This window comes from Perna viridis, chromosome 3 (assembly GCF_037379345.1).
Source record: "Perna viridis isolate PV_CMFRI_1.1 ecotype Kerala chromosome 3, ASM3737934v1, whole genome shotgun sequence".
NCBI classification, from domain to species: Eukaryota; Metazoa; Mollusca; class Bivalvia; order Mytilida; family Mytilidae; genus Perna; species Perna viridis.
Window position 1 is genome coordinate 55,179,692 of NC_142447.1, and position 21,094 is coordinate 55,200,785.

General features: G+C 31.1%; 1 protein-coding gene across 1 annotated transcript; it reads left to right on the forward strand.

The window, feature by feature from the left end:
- Nucleotides 1-1,449: 1,449 nt before the first annotated feature.
- LOC148622967 (stress-induced-phosphoprotein 1-like) lies at nt 1,450-19,493 on the forward strand. Its single transcript, XM_088573355.1, has 8 exons — nt 1,450-1,509; nt 10,330-10,535; nt 11,256-11,324; nt 12,214-12,298; nt 13,737-13,837; nt 16,699-16,769; nt 18,042-18,100; nt 19,138-19,493. The coding sequence occupies exons 1-8, from the start codon at nt 1,491-1,493 to the stop codon at nt 19,260-19,262; spliced, it is 735 nt and encodes a 244-aa protein (XP_088429481.1). The 5' UTR covers nt 1,450-1,490; the 3' UTR covers nt 19,263-19,493.
- Nucleotides 19,494-21,094: the final 1,601 nt, after the last annotated feature.

Here is a 21,094-nt window from a genome sequence, read left to right on the forward strand (position 1 = left end):
GTACCTTTGTATAATGTTGTTTTGGGCCGGCTACAGTGTATGGGGTTTTCTCGTCGTTCATTAAAGACCCGTGAGTGGCCTTGAGCTGACAATTTTTTCATACCGATAGGATGGTTGTCTCTTTGACATATTCACCATATCCATTTTCCTAATATGTCGATCTTTATTATTGACTTTGAATTCCTAAATTCAAACGTTTTTGTAACAGTGAATCTTACAGAACTTTATTATCATTTTTTAACCAGTTTCCCTTATGTGTATCTGAAAGGCATTCCCAACTAGCACAAACACGTAATAAAAATGTTTTAGAAACGTTTCCTTAAAAAGACTGAAAACATTTTTAGAAATGTTTTTAAAAAGTAAAAATATATGGTTGCAGAAATGCTATAATAACTTTTTCAATAACCATTCACTATAATGTTATTATAATGTTTTTTAATAACATTTTTTTCGAAACAATCTTAATTATGAATATTTTAATGCAAAAAATTGCATACACATACAACAGGTCTAACATGAGATAAGAAATTTGAAAAGTTCTTTATATTTTGTAGATGTAGCAACAGACTAAAGGAAATTTCAAAGATAGGTTTTGTCAGTCCAATTATTCATCTTCAGGCATCTCAAGCAGTGTCCGTTTCCGTTCTTTGGGTTCCTGAAAAAAAGATGTACATGATTAATGGTATAGCCACGATATACATACATACAGTAGTTATAATTAAAACTATAGGAAAAAAACATACATACCATCAATTACATATTACTTGATTTTGTAACAAAAGCAAATGAGCAACTCGGACTCCACTAAAAACTGCATGGACCAGGTGCACCGGTAGGGTAAGCATCCTCTGCTTTTCTAGAAACACCAGCCGAGTTGCTCATAAAAAGTCAAATCCGAGGTAGACAAACGAGGAAAGGATAACTATGACCCGTTTAATAAATCAGTTTTCATAGTGCAAATGAACTAATTCAACCATACATTATATCTATATAACAGAAAATGTCAAGTTAGCCATCATTTACATTATAATAACTTCAGGAGTTTTATCAACGGAAGCGTATATGTATATATATATATACTTGGGTCGGGATTTTTTTTTAAGAGAGACCAATCACGAAAGCATGTGTTAATACAGCAAATATTGCATTTATTCGCTTATTGCACTTTGATCCTAGCCCCCTCCCCTAAAAAAATAATAAATAAATAAATAAATAAATAAATAAATAAATAAATAAATAAATAAATAAATAAAATAAATAAATAAATGATTTATCCCTTATATTATGTACTTAATTTGATCTATTGCAAGACTATTTGACCGGATCAATCCTCATACGGGGGTAGACAAGCGGGTACAAAATCTTTAAAACATTCTGGGTCCTCCGGCCCTCTATACATCAACATTTTATATCCGGCCGGACCCAGGAAATTTATTGACGGCACCGCACCGCAACAAGGGGGACAACTATTACATATATTATTTAGTAAAATGTCTAAAGAAAAGGCAGGTATTCTCATTCTCTTCCACTCTCTCCGTCTTCTAAAAATGCAATTAAACATCGTATGTATGTTGAGTAAACTGTCAAATAAGCTTCTATGACAGGGGTATGTTTTCATAGCTGTTGAGGATATGAACATGATGAAGATGAGACCAGGGACATTGAGGGAGAATAAAAATAAGTGTTTCAGACCTGTTAAGTTCAAAAATTTTATCCGATATGGTCATAAAAGTAACTCTGCTACATTTTGTTCCACTATATAGATAGGTCACTGTAGATAACTTTATGACAATTTGTGGAAATAAAGCTATATTGAGACACTTAAACAAGCAAATACAACAATACATTAATTTACACTTGTCATTTTGATCTGAATGACACCAGATTTGTCTCCGAATAACTTTTTGACATCAATGAAACAATGTAATTTTAAATTGGAATGTCATTAATCTTTAAGTTGAAGGAAAATTCAGTAAGAAAACAATGGGAAAATATATTTTTGTCATTGGCAGCCACAAGTGTAAATATGTCTTTTTTTTTCCTTGTAGAAAGTATATATTTTTCAAAACCTTACATTATGGAGATCCATGGAAAAAATAAATAGGTATTCTTTCCTATTTTGTATTGAAAACCTGTAGCTATGGTCACATAATAAAAAATATATTGATTTTATTTACAGATTTTGGGTGCTTTCCCAAAATTAATTGTTAAAAAAAAACATGTTTTTAAAATATCAGGCACTTCAAAATTACCATAAAAAATAAGCGGGCATGGTATTATTGTGAAAAAAAGAGAGAACCAAATGAAAAGTGTACCTTATTCTGCTCATTGGTTCATGATTTTCTTGAAGTTAGAAATCTTGCATTTTTGAAAAACAGCCAGTTGGTGCAGTGAAGAGAACCCAATCCGGCAAGCACCTGAATCTTTCCAGGTAGCTTAAAGCATGCATTTTACACCTCTTTAACTTCACAAGTATTGCATCCATGTACAAATGCTCTAGTACCCACAATCAATATTTCCACCAAGTTTCACCTTTTATTTTAAGTGTATGAATCAGTGCACCACAATCCCATCTGTATAGTGCTACTTTACGGTCTTTTCAAAAGTACACAAACTAGCACAAATAATTCAGTATTTGCTGTACTGCAGTACACATTCATACCATACATGTACATGTAGGTAAACTTATACTGATTATCTACATGTTTTTATCTCTGACACTCATTAACTGAGACACCAAGATTTTCAAAAGCAGATTGTCTTAAATACTTGAAAATATTATGTTTATATCCAGGGTTCGACATTAACGGTTGCCCGATTGCCCGGGGCAAGTAAATCGCCGGTCTGGGCAAGTAAAAACGACATCAAAGTTGCCCGACTGGGCAAGTGAAAAAAATATGTGCCCAAATTACATTATTTCTGATCATCGCAGCTCTAAAACATCGAAAATTACTTCTGTATAGTTCGCCATTCTTCCCGACCTTGCTGACCTAGATTATCATTGGATAGTTTTCTGATTTTCCCTTTGCCAAAAATAGATCGTATGATATTAATGTCGACCAATCGGATGCGTCCAATTGTACATCTATTTTCGTTATCCAATTGAACATCGCGATTTATTTATGGAATTTCTTACTTTGGAAAACTGTAAGAAATCTGTATCGAAAACTTCGAAAATATGAGAGAAAAAGAGAAATAAAATTCTATTGAAGATAGTTATTGTTGTCCATTTGTTAAACTAAAGATGTGAAATAAAAACTCACATGAATACTTGTAAATTACTTGTAATAAACACTATATAGTGACACAAAGTTCCGGGCAAGTATTTTAATATTTCGGGCAAGTGAATCACATATGTCACTTGCCCGACTGGACAAGTGGATATAAAAGTTAACGTCGAACCCTGATTTCACACTTTTGAATATTTCAAACCATGATTTATCTTGTTATCACTGACAATTTTTTTTAAAAATCTCTCAATATATATAGAATATATTGGCACTCATCCACTGGCTCTAAATATCTGAAATACTGACTTTCATTTACACAGTTTTCTTTGTTTTCAGTTTTAAATGCATTTGTATATAATTGTATTTTATTCTATTGTCTACTTTGTGTATATTGTGTATGAAGATTGTCTTTGTTTCCTGTTTTCATGTTTTGGTTAATAATTTTGACAGAGTGAAAGTGTTAAGCATGATAAGATCTATCTCTGGTCAAATTTTGGTGACAATCTGTTTAGTAATGTAGGAGTTAAAACCCTTTTTCTAGGTTTGGTTTGTTATTTTAAATGATATTACTTTCAAAAATCTTCTTCTCAGACACTACTAGACCAATTAGAACCAAACTTGATATGAATGTTCGGAAGGGTATTCGGCATAAACTGATGTGGGGATTTTTAGCTCACCTTGCCAAAAGGCTATCACTATATGTTCTTCTTCCTCGTCTGTAAATTTTTTCAAACATCATTTCCTCTGAAACTACTTTATATATTGTAACCAAGCTTTGCATAAATGTTCCTTAGAGTATTTTTAACAATCCTTGTGTGGGGATTTTTGATCTGACAAAAAAACATGGCCACCGTTAGTAAAAAGTAGACCATAAGGGTTAAATTGCAGAATTATGCAAATAAATAAAAAAACAAATAAAAAAACAGTTGGGTTTAGTTAAAATATTGGAGGGGGGTGTAATATTGTTCAGCATGATGGGATGGACCTATGCTGAAATTTTCAGAAAGATCCATCGACAAATGAATGAGTTATGGGTCCTGAAATGGATTTATTTCCTGATTTTACATTTCCAACTTTAAAAATCTTCTCTTCTAAAACAAATTAATGGATTGAAACAAAACTGTGCATGAATGTTATGTACAACATGTTTAACAATATATGTGTGGAGATTTCTGATCTTGCGATAAAACATGGCCTCTGTTACTAAAAATAGGTCATAGGGGTCAAATTGCAGAAATATGCAAATAACTCAAAAACAGTTGGGTCTAGCTAACATCTTGTAGGGGTAAAATTGTTCAGCATGATGGGATGGACCTATGGCAAAATTTTCAAAAGTTTCTGTTGACAAATGAATGAGTTTTTGGTCCTGAAATGTTTTTCTTTTATCTCCCTTTTGACAAGTTGTAACCAAACATTGCATGAATATTTGTTAGGATATCCATAACATTTTATTTTATTCGTCAACAACATGGTGACTACTACTAAAATTAAACAACTGGTGAAAACCTTTTCTAGGGGGGAATTGATCAACATAGTGAGACTGACCTATGCCAAAATTTTCATCAAAATCTGTTGCTCAGTGTTGGAGTTATTGCCCTTGAAGAGAAAAAATTAAAATAAGAGATTTATTTTAAAATACAGTACAGCTCGCAGCATAGTCTGATAAATACCTGGCATACCTCCAATACCTTTTTCAAATGTAGGGAAAAAGTCACAGGAAATATTAATAAGTTACTGTTTATACTTGTACATGTACAGTGTGGAGTTTTATGTAAAATATCAACTGTAAAAGATAAAAACGTGTATTTTATCATTCCTTTTATATCATTTAATACTGAAATTAAATAATTTTATATTATATTTGCATACATGTCTGAAAAGTTGCAAGTTTCATTTTTATCCAAAAATAATTAATGAAAAATATGAAATATGATAACAAAACAGTTTTGTTTTATTGGCAAGGAAGCCATTTGGTTTCTTAATTCATCTATTTCATGTATTGAAGAAGGGGGAGGCCACATCTACCAGAAGATGACAATATCCAGGATCCAATCTGCATAGGAAATATGACTGCTTTACAGCTAATAAATAGTCATTACACACCTCAATGCAAATAGCTGAGAAAATATGGCTAAAATTGACATGTGCATTAAACCATACTTACTAAGATGTAGAATGATTTCAAGTACATGTATTGTAACACATCAATATTTTTCCTGTGACTTTTTTTTCAGTTAACATAAAAATCAAATGTCCAAGGAAACATTAAGAGTACATAGAAAGTAATCAGTAGTGTGATTGATACATGTAATCAGTAGTGTGATTGACTTCACATACTATGTTATATTGCTAACAATGTCACTCAGGACTATTTTATATTTTTTTAGGAAAAAAGATGCATATTATAGACTATTAAAGTAAAAACTTTATAAAAAAAATAATAATAAATGATATTAATTGTTTATCATAATGTCATATAAGGTTTTTACCAATAAACAACACCATATTTATTTTCTATAACATATATCATTTCACAGTGAAAGTTTTATTTTAACTTAGAAATTTTGTAGAGGTGTTTTATCATATATGGTATATTCACAAAGTGACATGTCGTAAACTTTAAAAAATATAAATAAAACATTTTGGTAGCTTTTATGTGTTGTTAAATACAACAATTTCCACTGTAATCAATCAGTCTTCATTTTTGTTGTTGTTGTTACCTTAATTTGCAAACAAATATCCTTGTTTCAGTAATTCATCTCAAATAAATTTTGATATTAAATCATAAAGCAGAAAAATGTGTGTATCATTAAACAGAAATATAGTTTCCTTATTATAATTTTCAAAATAATTAAACTGTTAACAATTTTTTCAAAATATTTCAAAATGATAAATAATAAATATTTAAATTATCATATACATGTCATAATATAATTCAGTTTTAAATTAAAATGACAAAACTTATCAAAGACAATGAGTTCTAAATATACATGTATGTTCAGGGGTTTCATTAATTTTTTTTGGCAATTTCAGGTACCATTTCTCTTGTACAAGGTACTTTTCATCATTTTCTTTTATAAAACTATTTGAAATTTTAAAATTCTAGAGGTAGCTTTCAGTAGTTTTGAAGGCTGAAAGTTATAATATACCTGCTACCGCCTCTTAATGAAAGGTCTGTATGTTTAGTTAAAATACTGGTAAATACACTAAATCATCTGCAAATTTCTCAAGAACTAAATATTTTTGTAATTCTAATTATACAAATTTAACAATTTCAAACACTATATTTTATTAAAAAAGACTTATTTTTAATTTATTCTACTTGTATACTAATTCTAAAATACTGAGGTGAGCTACCTGTGAGTGATAATTAACTGTATAGGTAAAACCACCAGCAGGTACATGTATCTGTTCAGTTAATTAGTCATTTCCTGTTGTATATTGGATACAGGTGATGGAGGATGGGGTCTTGTTAATTAAGGGCCAATAAGCAATAAATGGCATTCCCGGTATTTATCAGACTATGCTGCGAGCTGTACTGTATGATAACTGGATGGATACCTAAGTATTGATTTGATGATTTTTGTGACAATAGTACAGTAAGGTCAAGAGTCCAGCTTAGAAAGCTATAAAGACTGTTTTTGACCAGGTGAGTGATTCAGGCTCTTTAGAGCCTCTAGTTTATTCATCCACAAACATGGCCACCATTACTAAAAATAGAATATAGGGGTCAGACAGAAGTTTTTTTCTTATATAGGAGAGTTCTTTGTGATGTCATCACTTACCTGTGATTTAGTTTTGGTTGGCAAAAAATCCATTGAGTGGCATAGGGTATTAACTTTAAATCATCATAACTTTTTCATTTTTAAAGTAATTAAAATATTCTTTTGGTTCCCAACATTGCAAATAAAATTCTTTTGATCCATGGAATTTTTAAATAAATATTCAGTAATTAGAGTATATGTGCATTAGATTTTAATTATAATTTTAAAGAGGTTTACATATAAATATCACTACAAACTTATTTTTTCAAGTAAAACAGTTATAAATTCAAATACAAAACATGAATTATTTTATCTAAATGAAACATTTTACAGAACCAAAATTGGATATAAAATAACAAAGTTATAAAGTTTTGAAAATTGGGATTCTAATCATGAAATTGTCAATTGTTTATTTAGTTGTTTATTTGCCAACCAATTTGACACTTAATGATATGCAAATTAGTGAATATGACATCACTAATGAGATTGGCGAACTCTCCTATATCCCCAAAACCGTTAGGTTTAGCCAAATTCTGACATCAGGTATAAATGGCCAGTATCATGAAATCTATCTGACGTCAATTTTTTTTTTTTTTTTCTGTTAACCCATTGTGGAATTATTGCTGTTTTTTTGTTTTGTTTTGCTTTTTTTTTTGCTTGCTATTTTTGCTATTATTTCTTTTAAAAATCTTCTCCTCTGACACCATCAGACCAATTAGAATATTGAACATGTTTCTTAGGGTATTCTGCACAGAACTGATTGTGATCCATAGAAAAAACATGGCTGCCTTACTTAAATGGAACATAGGGGTCAGACAGAAGTTTTTTTCCCATTTTTCTCCAAAACCATTCTGATAGGGGTAAAAGTGTTCAATATGCTGAAATCTATCGGTGGTCAAATTTTCATGTTAATTCTGTTAAGCCACGGTGGATTTATTGCAGTTTTTTTACATCTTTTTGCTATTTTTAATGTTATTACTTAAAAAAAAATCTCCTCAGAAACTACTAGACAGAATTCAATGAAAGTTTATATGAATGTTCCTTAGGTATTAGAGTTAGGAATTTTTATTCAGTAAAAAACATTTCTGCTTTTACAAAAATAGAATTTTGCTGATAAAGCCAGGTGAGCTATTCATTCTCTTTAGAGCCTTAAATTTAAGCAGTAACATTCTGAATATTTTACGGTGGTATAACCATGTTTGGCAGTACTAGAGAATCATTATGTACATGGTACTAAACGGACACTGAATTCTGATAGTCCATGTACTGTACTGAAGTGTGATAATATCAATGCTATTACATTTGTATCAGTATGCTATTATATGCTATTACATTTGTATCAGTATGCTATTATATGCGTATTTGTACATTGAGTGTACAGAGTTGGTGAAAACTGATATTACCTAGGTGGTCTATAAAGAAATCCTGTTAGTCCAAACTTCCATGTATGTCTCTATTGCAATATTGCCAGTCCTGAACAAATAATGCAGAAATTTAGTCAGTCAGGATAGACCATTTTCACAAACTCTGAGTGTAGTGCATCTGAGATTTAAAAGAGTAATCAAGGGAACTAAGATTCTAGTGGAAATCAAAATAATGTAATCCAGATACAAAGACCAGACCAGAGAGGGAAAACAGGTACACACAACAAAATACATAAAATAACAGAAATACCACATACAAAGCAATTAAAGTAAAAGAGCAACCAAGAGCACATGTCAGCTGTAAATGAATGGATTTTCATGTTGGAAAGATATCCACTAAAACTTGCATCTGAAAAAGTAATTTTAAAAACTAAGAAATGTCTAATCAATTTTTAAAAGCCTAAAAATTGATACCTAGGAAAATGTTCACTTGAAAGATCTACAAAAATTAACTGCCGCAAATATTCATTTGTGTTCATTATGTGGTATTGTAGTCTGAGTGTAAAGGACAATTGACTCGTCAACTCTGAATAGAGATTACCAAGAACAATTATCGCACTAGCTTCCATGCAATTTTTAGCTCACCTGGCAGAAAGGTCATGACCATACGGGTCAAATTACAGATTTACGCACATATCTCAAAAACAGTTGGGTTTAAATAAAATCTGGCAGATAGTAAAATTATTAAGCATGATGGGATGGACCTACGCTAATTTTCTCAGAAAGATCCATTGAAGAATGAATGAATTATGGGATCTGAAATTTTTTTTTCTTCCAAATTTTACATTTCCAACTTTGAAAATCTTCTCCACTGAAACTACTGGATGGATTAAAACAAAATTTAGCATAAATGTTATTTAGAAGATATTTGACAATTTGTGTGTGGGGATTTGTGATCTTGCTTAAAAAATGGCCGTTGTTACTAAAAAATAGATCATAGGGGTCAAATTGCAGAATTTGGCACAAACTCCAAAGGAGTTGGGTTTATCTAAAATTTGGCAGGGAGTAAATTGTGCAAGTTGATTGGATTGACCCATGCCAAAATTTTCAGAAAGATCCCTTGACGGATGAATGAGTTGTGAGTTCTGAAATGGATTTTTTTCTAGAATTTTCATATTTCTAACTTTGAAAATCTTCTCCTCCTGAACTACTGGATGGATTGTAACCGAACTTGGCATGAATGTAACCTTACAATATCCTTAACAATCTTTTTATTGGATTTTTTATCTGGCAAAAACCATGACCAATGATATTAAAAAAAGACCATAGGGGTCAAATTGAAGATTTTTGGAAATAACTCGTAAATGTAAACTAAAAGACTGACCTATGCCAAAATTTTGATAAAGATCTATTGACCAATGTCAGAGTTATTGCCCTTGAAGAGTAAAAAAATGACAATGAAAGATTTGTAATATGATATGAAAATCCAGTGGATAATTAAGATGCTCTCTATTGATTAAATGATTCTTTTGACAATAATAAAGTAAGTTCGAGAGTCCAGCTTTGTAAGCTAAAAAGACTTTTTTTGACAAGGTGAGCAAATTCGGGCTTTCTAGCACCTCTAGTTACTGATGTGTGAAAAATTCTTTTCTTTTAAGTGGTCCGACCGTGTTCTAGAATTCCACTTTCCCATCACCCATGGCAAGTGAATAGCTAATTCACTTATTCACTAATTGATGATTATCTTCCACTTTCACTTTGTAGAGAACTTAAATTTCTGAATTGATTTGTTAAGTTTGGAAAGTAAACTGTTGATCTTCATTAAGAACCTTTAATTGAAAAAAAATCCTAAAACATTGGTCCAAGCTACAACCAAAAGTATAAATATAAGAGCCTATAAAAATAATAAGAATGTTGAAAATGAACATGACAAGGTTCTTATGATTATATAAACTCTTTATGTTAAGGTAGAAGATTTGAAGGAGCAGGGGAATAGATGTGTTAAGGAAGGAAATTATGGTGAGGCTATTCTACATTACACACATGCTATCAATCAAGACAATACTAACCATACATTGTATAGCAACAGATCATTATGTTTCCTTAAACTTCATCAATATTACTATGCCATGAAAGATGCTAAACAGACCATCAAACTGAAGCCTGATTGGCCAAAGGTATTTTTTATAACAGGTGATTTTAATGTTGTTCTTTCAAAATAAATACTTTGTGCTATAGAAAGATTTTGTAAAATTGTTATTAACAGATTCACCCAGTTGCACTCTATTGTAGAAATAGCTCTAATCCCTTTAGAAGTACACTCAAATTCTTTAACAATTTTCTCAACATTAATTAGGGCCAGTGTCAAACATATTTGATACTGAGCAAACTTGGTTATAAAGAAAGATGTTATGATTGAAAATAAAATTGCATAGGTTACTTGATAAAAATTTTATGAAATTTGAATGCAAGACCTCAAATCTTTCTTCAGATCATTTTGATTAATTAGATCATTTGCTGTTGAAAATTCTCCTTCAGAGATTTTTTTATGAAACCCAGGCAAGGTCATAGGAGTGATCAAGGTCATCCTTTTGGTGCTTGTGAGGCATTGATATCTTAATGTAGTTATAATAACCTCTGCTGCTCATATTTGTTTAAACAGACAAGTATGACATGGATACCATCAGTTATATCACCCAGACAAATTTGTCGTATCAACTGAATGGTGACTAATACATGTAGCATATTGAACATGTCATTTAACTGTAGTCTCATTTTACATGTATGAAATATGAGCCTAGTCCGACATGATTTTGAGTGGAAAATATCTTATTTAGCATCAACATGTACATACACACATATAAACATATATATACTCATTATGATAATTTTTGTAGAGTTATTACAGAAAGGGAGAAGTTGAGTTCGCGGTTGGAAATTACACACTTGCTATAATGGCTTACAAGGTATTCTGATTAATCCTATAAGTGGTCAATCAACTTTTAATCTCATATTTTCTATACATTTTCCACTTCTATAAATACTAAATTTGTTAATAGGTTAAATAAATTATGTGAATTATTTTGTTACTCTTCAAATGAAGGTTACCTGTATACTCATTAAACTGAAACTTATAGAACAGATGTAATCTTTTGTCTTCATTCCTGATAGCTATGTGTACATACTAAAATGTAAAAAGTACCACTGCAGCATTAAGTGCTTGAAAAAATATTCTTTTAAGAATACTTTAAGCAGATAGATTTTTCTAATTTTTCTCAAATATGACCTTGAACAAACATAATATAAAATTATAAGAAAAAAATACAGGTCACCGATCTTAATTTCAAGATAATTGAGCCCAAATATAAGTGATTTTTTACAAAATTTTACATAGATTCTGTAGGATATTTTGACAGTTTCGCTAATTATAAAAAAAACAAAAAAAAACTGATAGATAAAATTTCTGAAAAAATTTGTGTAAAGAACACTTATCTGACATAATTTCATATTTCAAAAAGAAAATTAGGGGACACCAAGATTCTAAGAGAGAAATTAAGGGAACCAAGATTCTAAGAGAGAAATCAAGGGAATCAAGATTCTAAGAGAGAAATCAAGGGAATCAAGATTCTAAAAGGTACTTCTGTATAATATGGCTTCATGTGCATATCATAGGTTTGGTCTCCCTTGTATCTATAACACAGGTGTGTATTTATTATTACATGTATATCTAACCAAACTATGCATAGTACACATATTAAACTTCTTGATGATAATTCTAAATAATTGATCGTGAAAAATTTTCATATTACATTCTGCCAATACATTCATTAAAGCTATGTTTGAATCTGATCGCAGCAAGCAGAAATCCTGGATCCTACTGACGAAGGTATTAAGAATGCCATAGTAAAAACTACAAGAGAAGTCAGCAGAAAAAGGCAAGGTTTGTTAGATTTCTAAGTATTACATATTTTTTAACTGATAAGATGAGGTCACATAGATTTCTCTGATTATTACAACCAATGAGAATCACTTGTTCATCTTTAAATTTGACTAATCAATCACTGTATTATTTTACCTAAGTGAGGAGCAAGAATAGCACATACGCTATCTTTATTATTTGCTTTTTCCAAGTAAATTCCCTTTCCATACTATATAAAATTTATACCTGTGTCACCAATGGTGAAAGCAGGTCTAGTAGCCTCTCAACTCTATCACCAACGGTGAAAGCAGGTCTAGTAGCCACTCAACTCTATCACCAACGGTGAAAGCAGGTCTAGTAGCCACTCAACTCTATCACCAACGGTGAAAGCAGGTCTAGTAGCCACTCAACTCTATCACCAACGGTGAAAGCAGGTCTAGTAGCCTCTCAACTCTATCACCAACGGTGAAAGCAGGTCTAAAAGCCACTCAACTCTATCACCAACGGTGAAAGCAGGTCTAGTAGCCACTCAACTCTATCACCAACGGTGAAAGCAGGTCTAGTAGCCTCTCAACTCTATCACCAACGGTGAAAGCAGGTCTAGTAGCCACTCAACTCTATCACCAACGGTGAAAGCAGGTCTAGTAGCCACTCAACTCTATCACCAACAGTGAAAGCAGGTCTAGTAGCCACTCAACTCTATCACCAACGGTGAAAGCAGGTCTAGTAGCCACTCAACTCCATCTGTCCATCATGATTTGGGGTACTTGCAACTCTTGAAGTATTGTACCAATATTATTTGAACTTTGTACACAGTTTATATACATATTGAAGATGTTGTTTTAGGCACCTTTTAACTTGCTTGTGCTTTTATAAGCTTGTCTAAGACGGGACGTATTATGGTATACCATTTTCCGTCCATCTGTCTTCAACACTTTAGACAATAACTCAAAAACACTTTCAGCAACTTTTATGAAGCTTTGGTGAATTGTTCCTATTTATTGACGTAAGCTCCATTTTTATGAATTTCGAATTTTTCATTTCTGTGCCAAATTTTTTGTGCCTTTTTTATTTACTTTTTTTTTTTTGGGGGGGGGAGTATTTCTAGTTATATCATATCATATAAATTCATTAAAAGCATAAGGACAAGTTGAAATGGCTATGGGCGTATCATGCACTTAAAGCACATCTGTTTATTATACATATTGAAGATACTTATATGTTGACAATATATGATGTTGATGGCTGTCCATACATGTATGTGTCTTGTTATTCAGTTTCTTGCTTGCAGACTTATTTAGAATTTAGAATGTACCCATAGTAGACTTAGATGATGTTTTACCTTTGTAGTGGTATGTTACAGACAACAATCATCACTTGTACAAATCTCTCTGATGAATCACTTTACTATAAATAGTGGTGGAATAAAAACTGTTTTGTACATGAACTATAATTTCAGAGGAGTCACGACAGCCATGGTTGTATGGTGGATGTGGTGTGTTGGTAGGTGTAGTAATTGTCTTGGCTGATCAGTTCCTAACAGATAAACCATCTATACAGGTAAATAATGACTTAATTAATACTTAGTATTTATATGTACATTGTACCTATTTCATCAAAAATGCAGGCCTAGTAGCTGCTCAACTTAGAGGGTAATTATGTTGAATAATCTGTATTCAAAAAGTATTAAAGAAACATCATTCAAAATTTGCACAATGGTTATGTACATATTGAAGATGTGCACCTTTCATTTAAGAGAAAGTTGTAGGGTCATGGGCTATGAATATGGCCCAAAAATATTTATTCGAAGGGCATTTGTTATAAAGCATAAAAATTGTCCAAAACATAAAACATATAAATTTTTGGAAAATAAATGTTTTGTGGCTTCAGTTGATTGTAATGATGTCACAATGGAGTCATTATTATATGTCATTTAACAGAAACTGTTGAGAATTGTAAATTCCTTGTTTTTTGTTGTTGACATATTTACATCCAGAAAACTCACAAATATTCACACCCAAGAAATATCTTTGTATTTCCACATTTGATAAACTATGTTGTTTCTTGGGTGTGGACACCATTTATTGTCAGAACTATGACCAGAAAGTGACCAAAAAGGACTAAATGAACCAAATGTATAAATTTTGGTAAACTTCAAGCAATTCTTTTGTCCTTTAATGCAAGAATTTTCACATCTCCTTATGTTATCTTAGTTAATATTGATTTATATCTCAAAAACCATCATTAAAACATTTTACATTTGATGATTAATTTTGTTTGTACATTTTTTGTGTGTTTAACTTTTTTTTGTCAATTCTTGTTGTGGACAGTATCTACTCTGATTAATCTGTAATTCAAAAGTTATTATACCCCATGCAACGAAGTTGCGAAGGGTATAATGTCTTTGACCAGTCTGTTAGTCCATCATCAGTTTTCTGGACTTTTTTCTGAACACTTGCAGATATTGACATGATTTTTGGTATATAAGTTCACCATGATAAGTTACAGGTCAAATTTAACTTTTGTTCCGCTCTGATGATTTTTACAGAAATTATGGGCCTTTAACTTAACAAAATTCACAAAAATAACCATTTTTTGGACTTTTTTTCTAAACACTTGTAGATATTAACATAATTTTTGGTATATAAGTTCACCATGATATGTTACAGATCAAGTTTACATTTCGTTCTGCTCTGATGATTTTTACCGAAATTATGGGCCTTGAACTTAGCAACATTCACAGAAAAAAAGTTTTCCAGATTTGTTTTCTAAATGCTTGCAGATACATGTATTGATGTGATTTTTGGTATATAAGTTCACCATGACAAGTTACAGGACAAGTTTGTAGATGGTTCCACTGGGATGATTTTTACCAAAATTACGGGGTTTGAACTTAGCTAAATCCACAGAAATAACAGTTTTCTTACTTTTTTTTTCTAAACACTTGCAGATTATGACATGACTCCAAGAAATCACAGTCTGGAGATTGAAACTACTATTCTGAGTAACAGAATTTAGTTGGAAGATAAAGGTCTAAAGCCTAAAAACACTCTTATTCCTTTTTTTATCAGGGTCCTCCTTCATGTATTTCTCTTACATTCAAATTCACTTGAGTATCCAACATGGGGATGTGTGGGGTAGTTCAGCATGATCACTAAGGTTCTTTAATTTCTCCAATATTATTCAAACTTTGCATGTGCAGTGTTTACACACATATTGAAGATATTTAGATAATTTGTAACCTACACTGAATTTTTTAACTTGTTCAGTATTTATATGCTTTTTGAAAATACTTTTGTGCTGACATAATGAAGTACAGAACTGATAAATATAAGCAGTGGTCAATAGGAAAGTCTGTATAACAATATCGGGGTAAACAACCAAGAATTTGGAAACTACTGCAATTGTCCTGACTTGGTGCAGACATTTCAAATGAAAGGTGCGTTAAACCAGGTTTTAAAAATGCTAAACCTTCCATTATGATTCTCCATTTCTGGTACACTTCAACACAAATGGGCAGCATAAAATTGCCACCAGTCAAAATTAGCAAAATCAGTAGTCAAAACAGTACAAAGATATGAACAATAAATATATGAAAATAAAAAGAACTTATTATGATAGAAATTATGTAAGTCCAAGCTAAAAGTTCAAAAATAAGTCTTGAACTTTGTGGGGAAGATGTGTCAAGTTCAAGATGAAATATACAAGTAATTAATTTGTAGTCATTATAAAAATCCACCATCCATAATTTGTTTATCAGAAGCAGAATATTTTTCATTATGATAGGGATATTGGGAATAAAACTTTTAAACAGTGTTTTCTTGAGACCTATTTTCTTATAACCTTGATCCAAAAGCCTTTCTTTAAGGCAATGGTGGTGTCTCAAGAAGTTAGAACAGTTGTTGCTAGCTCTTACACATCATAACAACTGAGAAACATAAATACTATAAGCAGGGCAGGGGAAGCTGGTATATTACTGCAAAAAAAAGGGAAATTTACAATTTAAAACTAAAATCATCTCATTTGTGACATATTATTGTACCGAGATGACTATTGTTGTCAAATTCGAGGTTAAAGTCTTAAATTGATGTGGAGGAAGCTGTATCAGTAGTCTCTTTGAATTTTAGTTCTGGTTGATAAATAAACAGAAGCCATTCTCTAAATTTAGGTTTAGTAATGAACATTGTCAGTGTATCGTTATGTGAAATTAAAGGATCTATCCTCTTTAACCTTTTTGTCTTTCACAATAGTTTAAAGGACCTCTGATTCATATAGGTAAAGGAACAGGTAAGGAGAGGGGCATAATATGTTTCCATTGGAATGCTGATACTTTGTTGAAAAATTGTCCCTCCATAAGTGACATATATGTTATTCTTTGTATACATTATCAAACGTATTATGAATACTGCTATATTTTTCAGCATATAATTCTTCAAGTTATATTGGTGTTGGTGTTTGGAGGATTGGGTTTAGTACTTTTAAAAACATATAGGTAGGAAACAGATAATTCATATTTTAAGTTAATCATTGGCTGTTATTCATTTTCTTTTAAAATGACCCCAAACAAATTTGTGATTATATTATGGTATCATGTGTCTTCATTGTTATCTTTAGTAGGTTTTTGGTTTTCATACAAAAACTTATAAATAAAATAAATAGACCAATAAGATCTTTATGAACTTATACCACAAGGTCCTATGCCACAAAAGAAAAGCTGGGATTTATTTTTTGGGATAAAACTTTAACTGTTTAGAATTAAGGGGTTAAAAGGGGCCAGAAACGAGCATTTTTATGATGTCTAGACAATAAGTTGACTGTAAGAAAATGTATATTTATAAAAGTGTACTACAAGGCGATCAAAAGGAAGGCTGGTTTTTACTTTAGGATTGGGAATTCAAACCATTTAGGTATTAGGGGCCAAAAAGGGACAAGGAACAATCATGTCCAGATAATGCCTTGACTATAACCAAATAGATCTTTCAAATTGTACCACAAAAAATAAAGGGTTCTGATTAGATCAATTCAAATATAAGGGGCCAAAAAGAATGCACTTTGATTCTGATCAAATTCTTATCCTGTTTGAAATACTTGCAATTGAAATTCATGGATTTATCAAGTTTGAATAGTGTGTCCATTGTTCAGATCTTGGCTTGAATGGTCGTATCAAGCTGCACCCTATCAAGCATTCATTTCACTACCAACAAAAATATTGTACTTTTTATTTGATTTATAAGTAGTTCTATACAGAATTTTTGTAGTTTATCATCTTTAGTCAATAACAAGTAATGCTGTATCAATCCTAACTGTATCAAGTCTTAATCTTGTGTCTATACTTGCCTCTGCTGTGAAGGGTTTAGCTTCTATAATCAAGCAGCCCTCTGTGATACATTTTTTGTCTGTAATAATGCTGTTTCATGCATCCAAATTACAGACTCTTTACACAGGAATATTGCAACATATGTATTTCTTATGTTAAGGACCACCATGAAAATTATATGAAAATCATGTTTCTGGCTTTTGAATTAATTGATAAAAAATATTAAATAAATGTCATATGTTATTTATAAGTTTTCAATAGATTATATTTATAAAAAGAGAACAGTTTTCATCTGATTTTTGAACATGTGTGATTCTGTGTATTTTCAAAAGCACAAAAACATTTTTACCATACTGTTCCTAAACATGTTTCATATGCTTTAAAACATATGAAAACGTATGTTGCAATTTTGCCTGTGTAGTACATGTATTGTTTTTTTTTATTTAGGTTTGTGTTGGAAAATCAGCAGAACTCATTATTGGAAGAGCCAGTTGATTTATTAAAAGGTAAGGATGTTAATCAAGAAAAATATTTATAAAGGTCCAGTGTTGCTTACTTCTGGTTATGTTCATTAGGATTCATTCTTTAATGAAATGTATCATATTGCTGACTTAGGATTTCAGTGCAGGAAAATGAAAAGTAAATCATAAAACTTCATTTGTATACAAGATTATTTTTGATGATCAAACATCCTTGATAATGAGTGGATACTTCACCAGTCCTTTCGTTAGTTTATCTGTCAGTCACAGAGTAAGTGTTCCCTGGATATGCTGTGTTATTTATTGGATTAAAATGAAACCCTGTATACTTATCATGAACATTCTGTTATTTGCTTCTTAGGGTTTATATAGCAAAATTTTGGAGACAGATTGATTTTTAGCTCACCTATGGCCAGGTGAGCTATTGCCGTTGTGTGGCATCTGTTGTCGTCCTTAACAATTTTTCTAAACTCTTCTCCTCTGAAACTACTGGTACAATGACTGTAGAAATTCTTCACAAAATTTACTTGGAATAAAAAATACTGAAAATCAACATTTTTACCTTTTCTGCTAACTGACAGCATGGAGGCAAATAACTCACACATGTAAACATTCATACACTTTTGTAGTAAATTACAAATATGATTTTACAGTACACATTCTCAGCTTTATTTTGACTTCTTTTTATCAGAATACATACAACAAATGCACTTACAATGCATATTTCTAGGTTCAGTGTGCTTTTGGTACTATATAGGGGGTGGCCATTTGACTCAGAAGTGGTTAGTGAGACCATAGCTCCTTGTTAGAGTTATTGCCCTTGAAAGGCAAAAATTGAACCTGGTTAGCGATTCAGGCTCCTAGGAAGCTCTTGTTTGTATTACAAACTTTGGTGGTATATTCTCGGCATATAAGATAATTGATAAAGGTCTGAGATCTTATTTCTAAGCTTTATGGTACAATTTAATTAATGTAGGTGGAAAACTAAAACAAGCATAGCACCATGTGGACTACTTTAATTCTAACAATAAGATAACAATTTAAGTATTTTTTTTTTGTAATAGAAATGAATGGAGAAGATACTTTGCTTGACAAATCAGATGGAGAATCTAAGCCAACAGAAAAGAAAACCCATCGGAAAGGTGGCCCAAGTGGGGCAAGACAAAGATATAAGATGGGTAAAAGTTGAAGAATCCATTCAAAGTATTGATTTAATCTGTGATAATGAATGTTTCTGATTTATTAACCAGAATATTCATCAAATTTGGACAGTGGGTGTATCTGAGATGTCCTATAAATAACAAAATATTTCTGAAGAGGAAACCAACTGAGATAAATTACCCTTTTATCTTTTACAGATAATTGTTTTTGTTGTATATGTAGAGTCAAATGCATTAAAATATCATTTGAATTGTCTCAATTCATTTCCTGTTTATAAGAAATTGTTTTGCTCTGTTTTTATAAAATTATAAATAAGTAAATAAGTAAATCAAAAGGCACTTGCATTCATGGGCATTTCTATTGTATTTGTTTTATTATTTTCACTAATTAAAATTGCTTTCCCCCACACAAGTTATTTCATGTAAGAAATTACTTTTTGCAGGTTATAATGAAGTGCATCACAGGCATGGTGGTCATTTCAAATAGACTAAAAAATATTACTGTCATTCTTGATTATTTCAATTTAGTATCAAAAAGTAAATCATTATAAGGGTTGATGACATCACCGTCACATACCAAAACTATGTTTATGCTATGATAGACAAAAAAAATTATTTAACAAGAACACCTGTTATTCCTGAAATTTATTTATTGAAGTGTTAAATGTCTACTTTCTATATATAGAAACAAGATGGCCAGTTAAGCAGTTCTTTGGAATTACTATTAAAAATGGACAATTATAACAACCTTTCCATGTTTGGACTCTACATTTTAATAGTAATAGTGCTTGAAATTGCCAATTTTTTTTCATTTATCAGAAACTATATAGGTAGATCAGTAAGTGTTAAAATTAAGAAATTGTTTAAAATGCTTTCACACTAAACTATTTAGTTGATATTTTCAGGAATTGATGCTATCTGAATGGAAATAAACAAAGAAATGACCTGTCAAATGACAACACACTAAAAAGAACATGTAGGCATTCAGAACAACACAATAGCAGTGGAAAATATCTCATGTAGTTACATTTAGTAAATGTTTAACTAATACTTGGAGTTCATTGATAACTATAAAACATGTCTGATGAATGAATAACAAGTTTGACCAAATAGCCTTTTATTTTGAAAATAGAAGGTATGTAAACAAGGAATAACATTATTCAAAACTATGATGAAGCCATAAAGTAAAAAATATAAAAATAAAATGTCATTTTTCTCCCTCACTGTTTAGAAAATAATGTCACTATTTTTAGCTTTTTGAGCTTTCCTTTCCTCCCCTTTGTATGAATGAGATAAAATACAGGAATTTTGACATCTACTTGAATGGCATACTGATCATAAAATTTTAAAGAGAAAATATTTGATTCTATTTGATTTCAAAGAGCAAAATGTTAATTCAGATAATAAAGAAGACTCAAATATTATGATGATGCAAGTCCTTGCAAACTTTCAGTCAAATTGAACTAGATCTACCGTCTAGGAATATGTGGCATATATCTCAGTTAATAAAAAATGTGTACATAAGAGAAAATGATGTGTTAACATGGTACCAGTCTTTCTAAAAATAAGACAGAAGGTGATTCATGCATGTCAAAATCCCACCAAATTCAGTTTATTTTCTTGTTCAGAAACAGTTACTGATCACAGAACCAGTCTAATGTTTCCATTTGGTTGTTGCACTTTTGAGATAAAAATTGTATAGATTGTACATAAAAATGGCACTTTGCAAGAGTTATTCTTCTTGACTTGGTTTCATTTGGTTCATTTTAGTGGAAGTTGAATGTATGATTTTCTAAAAAGTGCAGATCTGAATGCAGAAATGATTTTCATTATGTGAAAATATAGCATATGTGAACTGAAA

What these genes read in the sequence shown, in the direction of transcription:
- LOC148622967 (XM_088573355.1), top strand. An exon ending in TTGCTATAATGGCTTACAAG is followed by an intron (nt 11,325 to 12,213) that starts GTATTCTGATTA and finishes ATCTGATCGCAG; the next exon opens with CAAGCAGAAATCCTGGATCC. An exon ending in AGTCAGCAGAAAAAGGCAAG is followed by an intron (nt 12,299 to 13,736) that starts GTTTGTTAGATT and finishes CTATAATTTCAG; the next exon opens with AGGAGTCACGACAGCCATGG.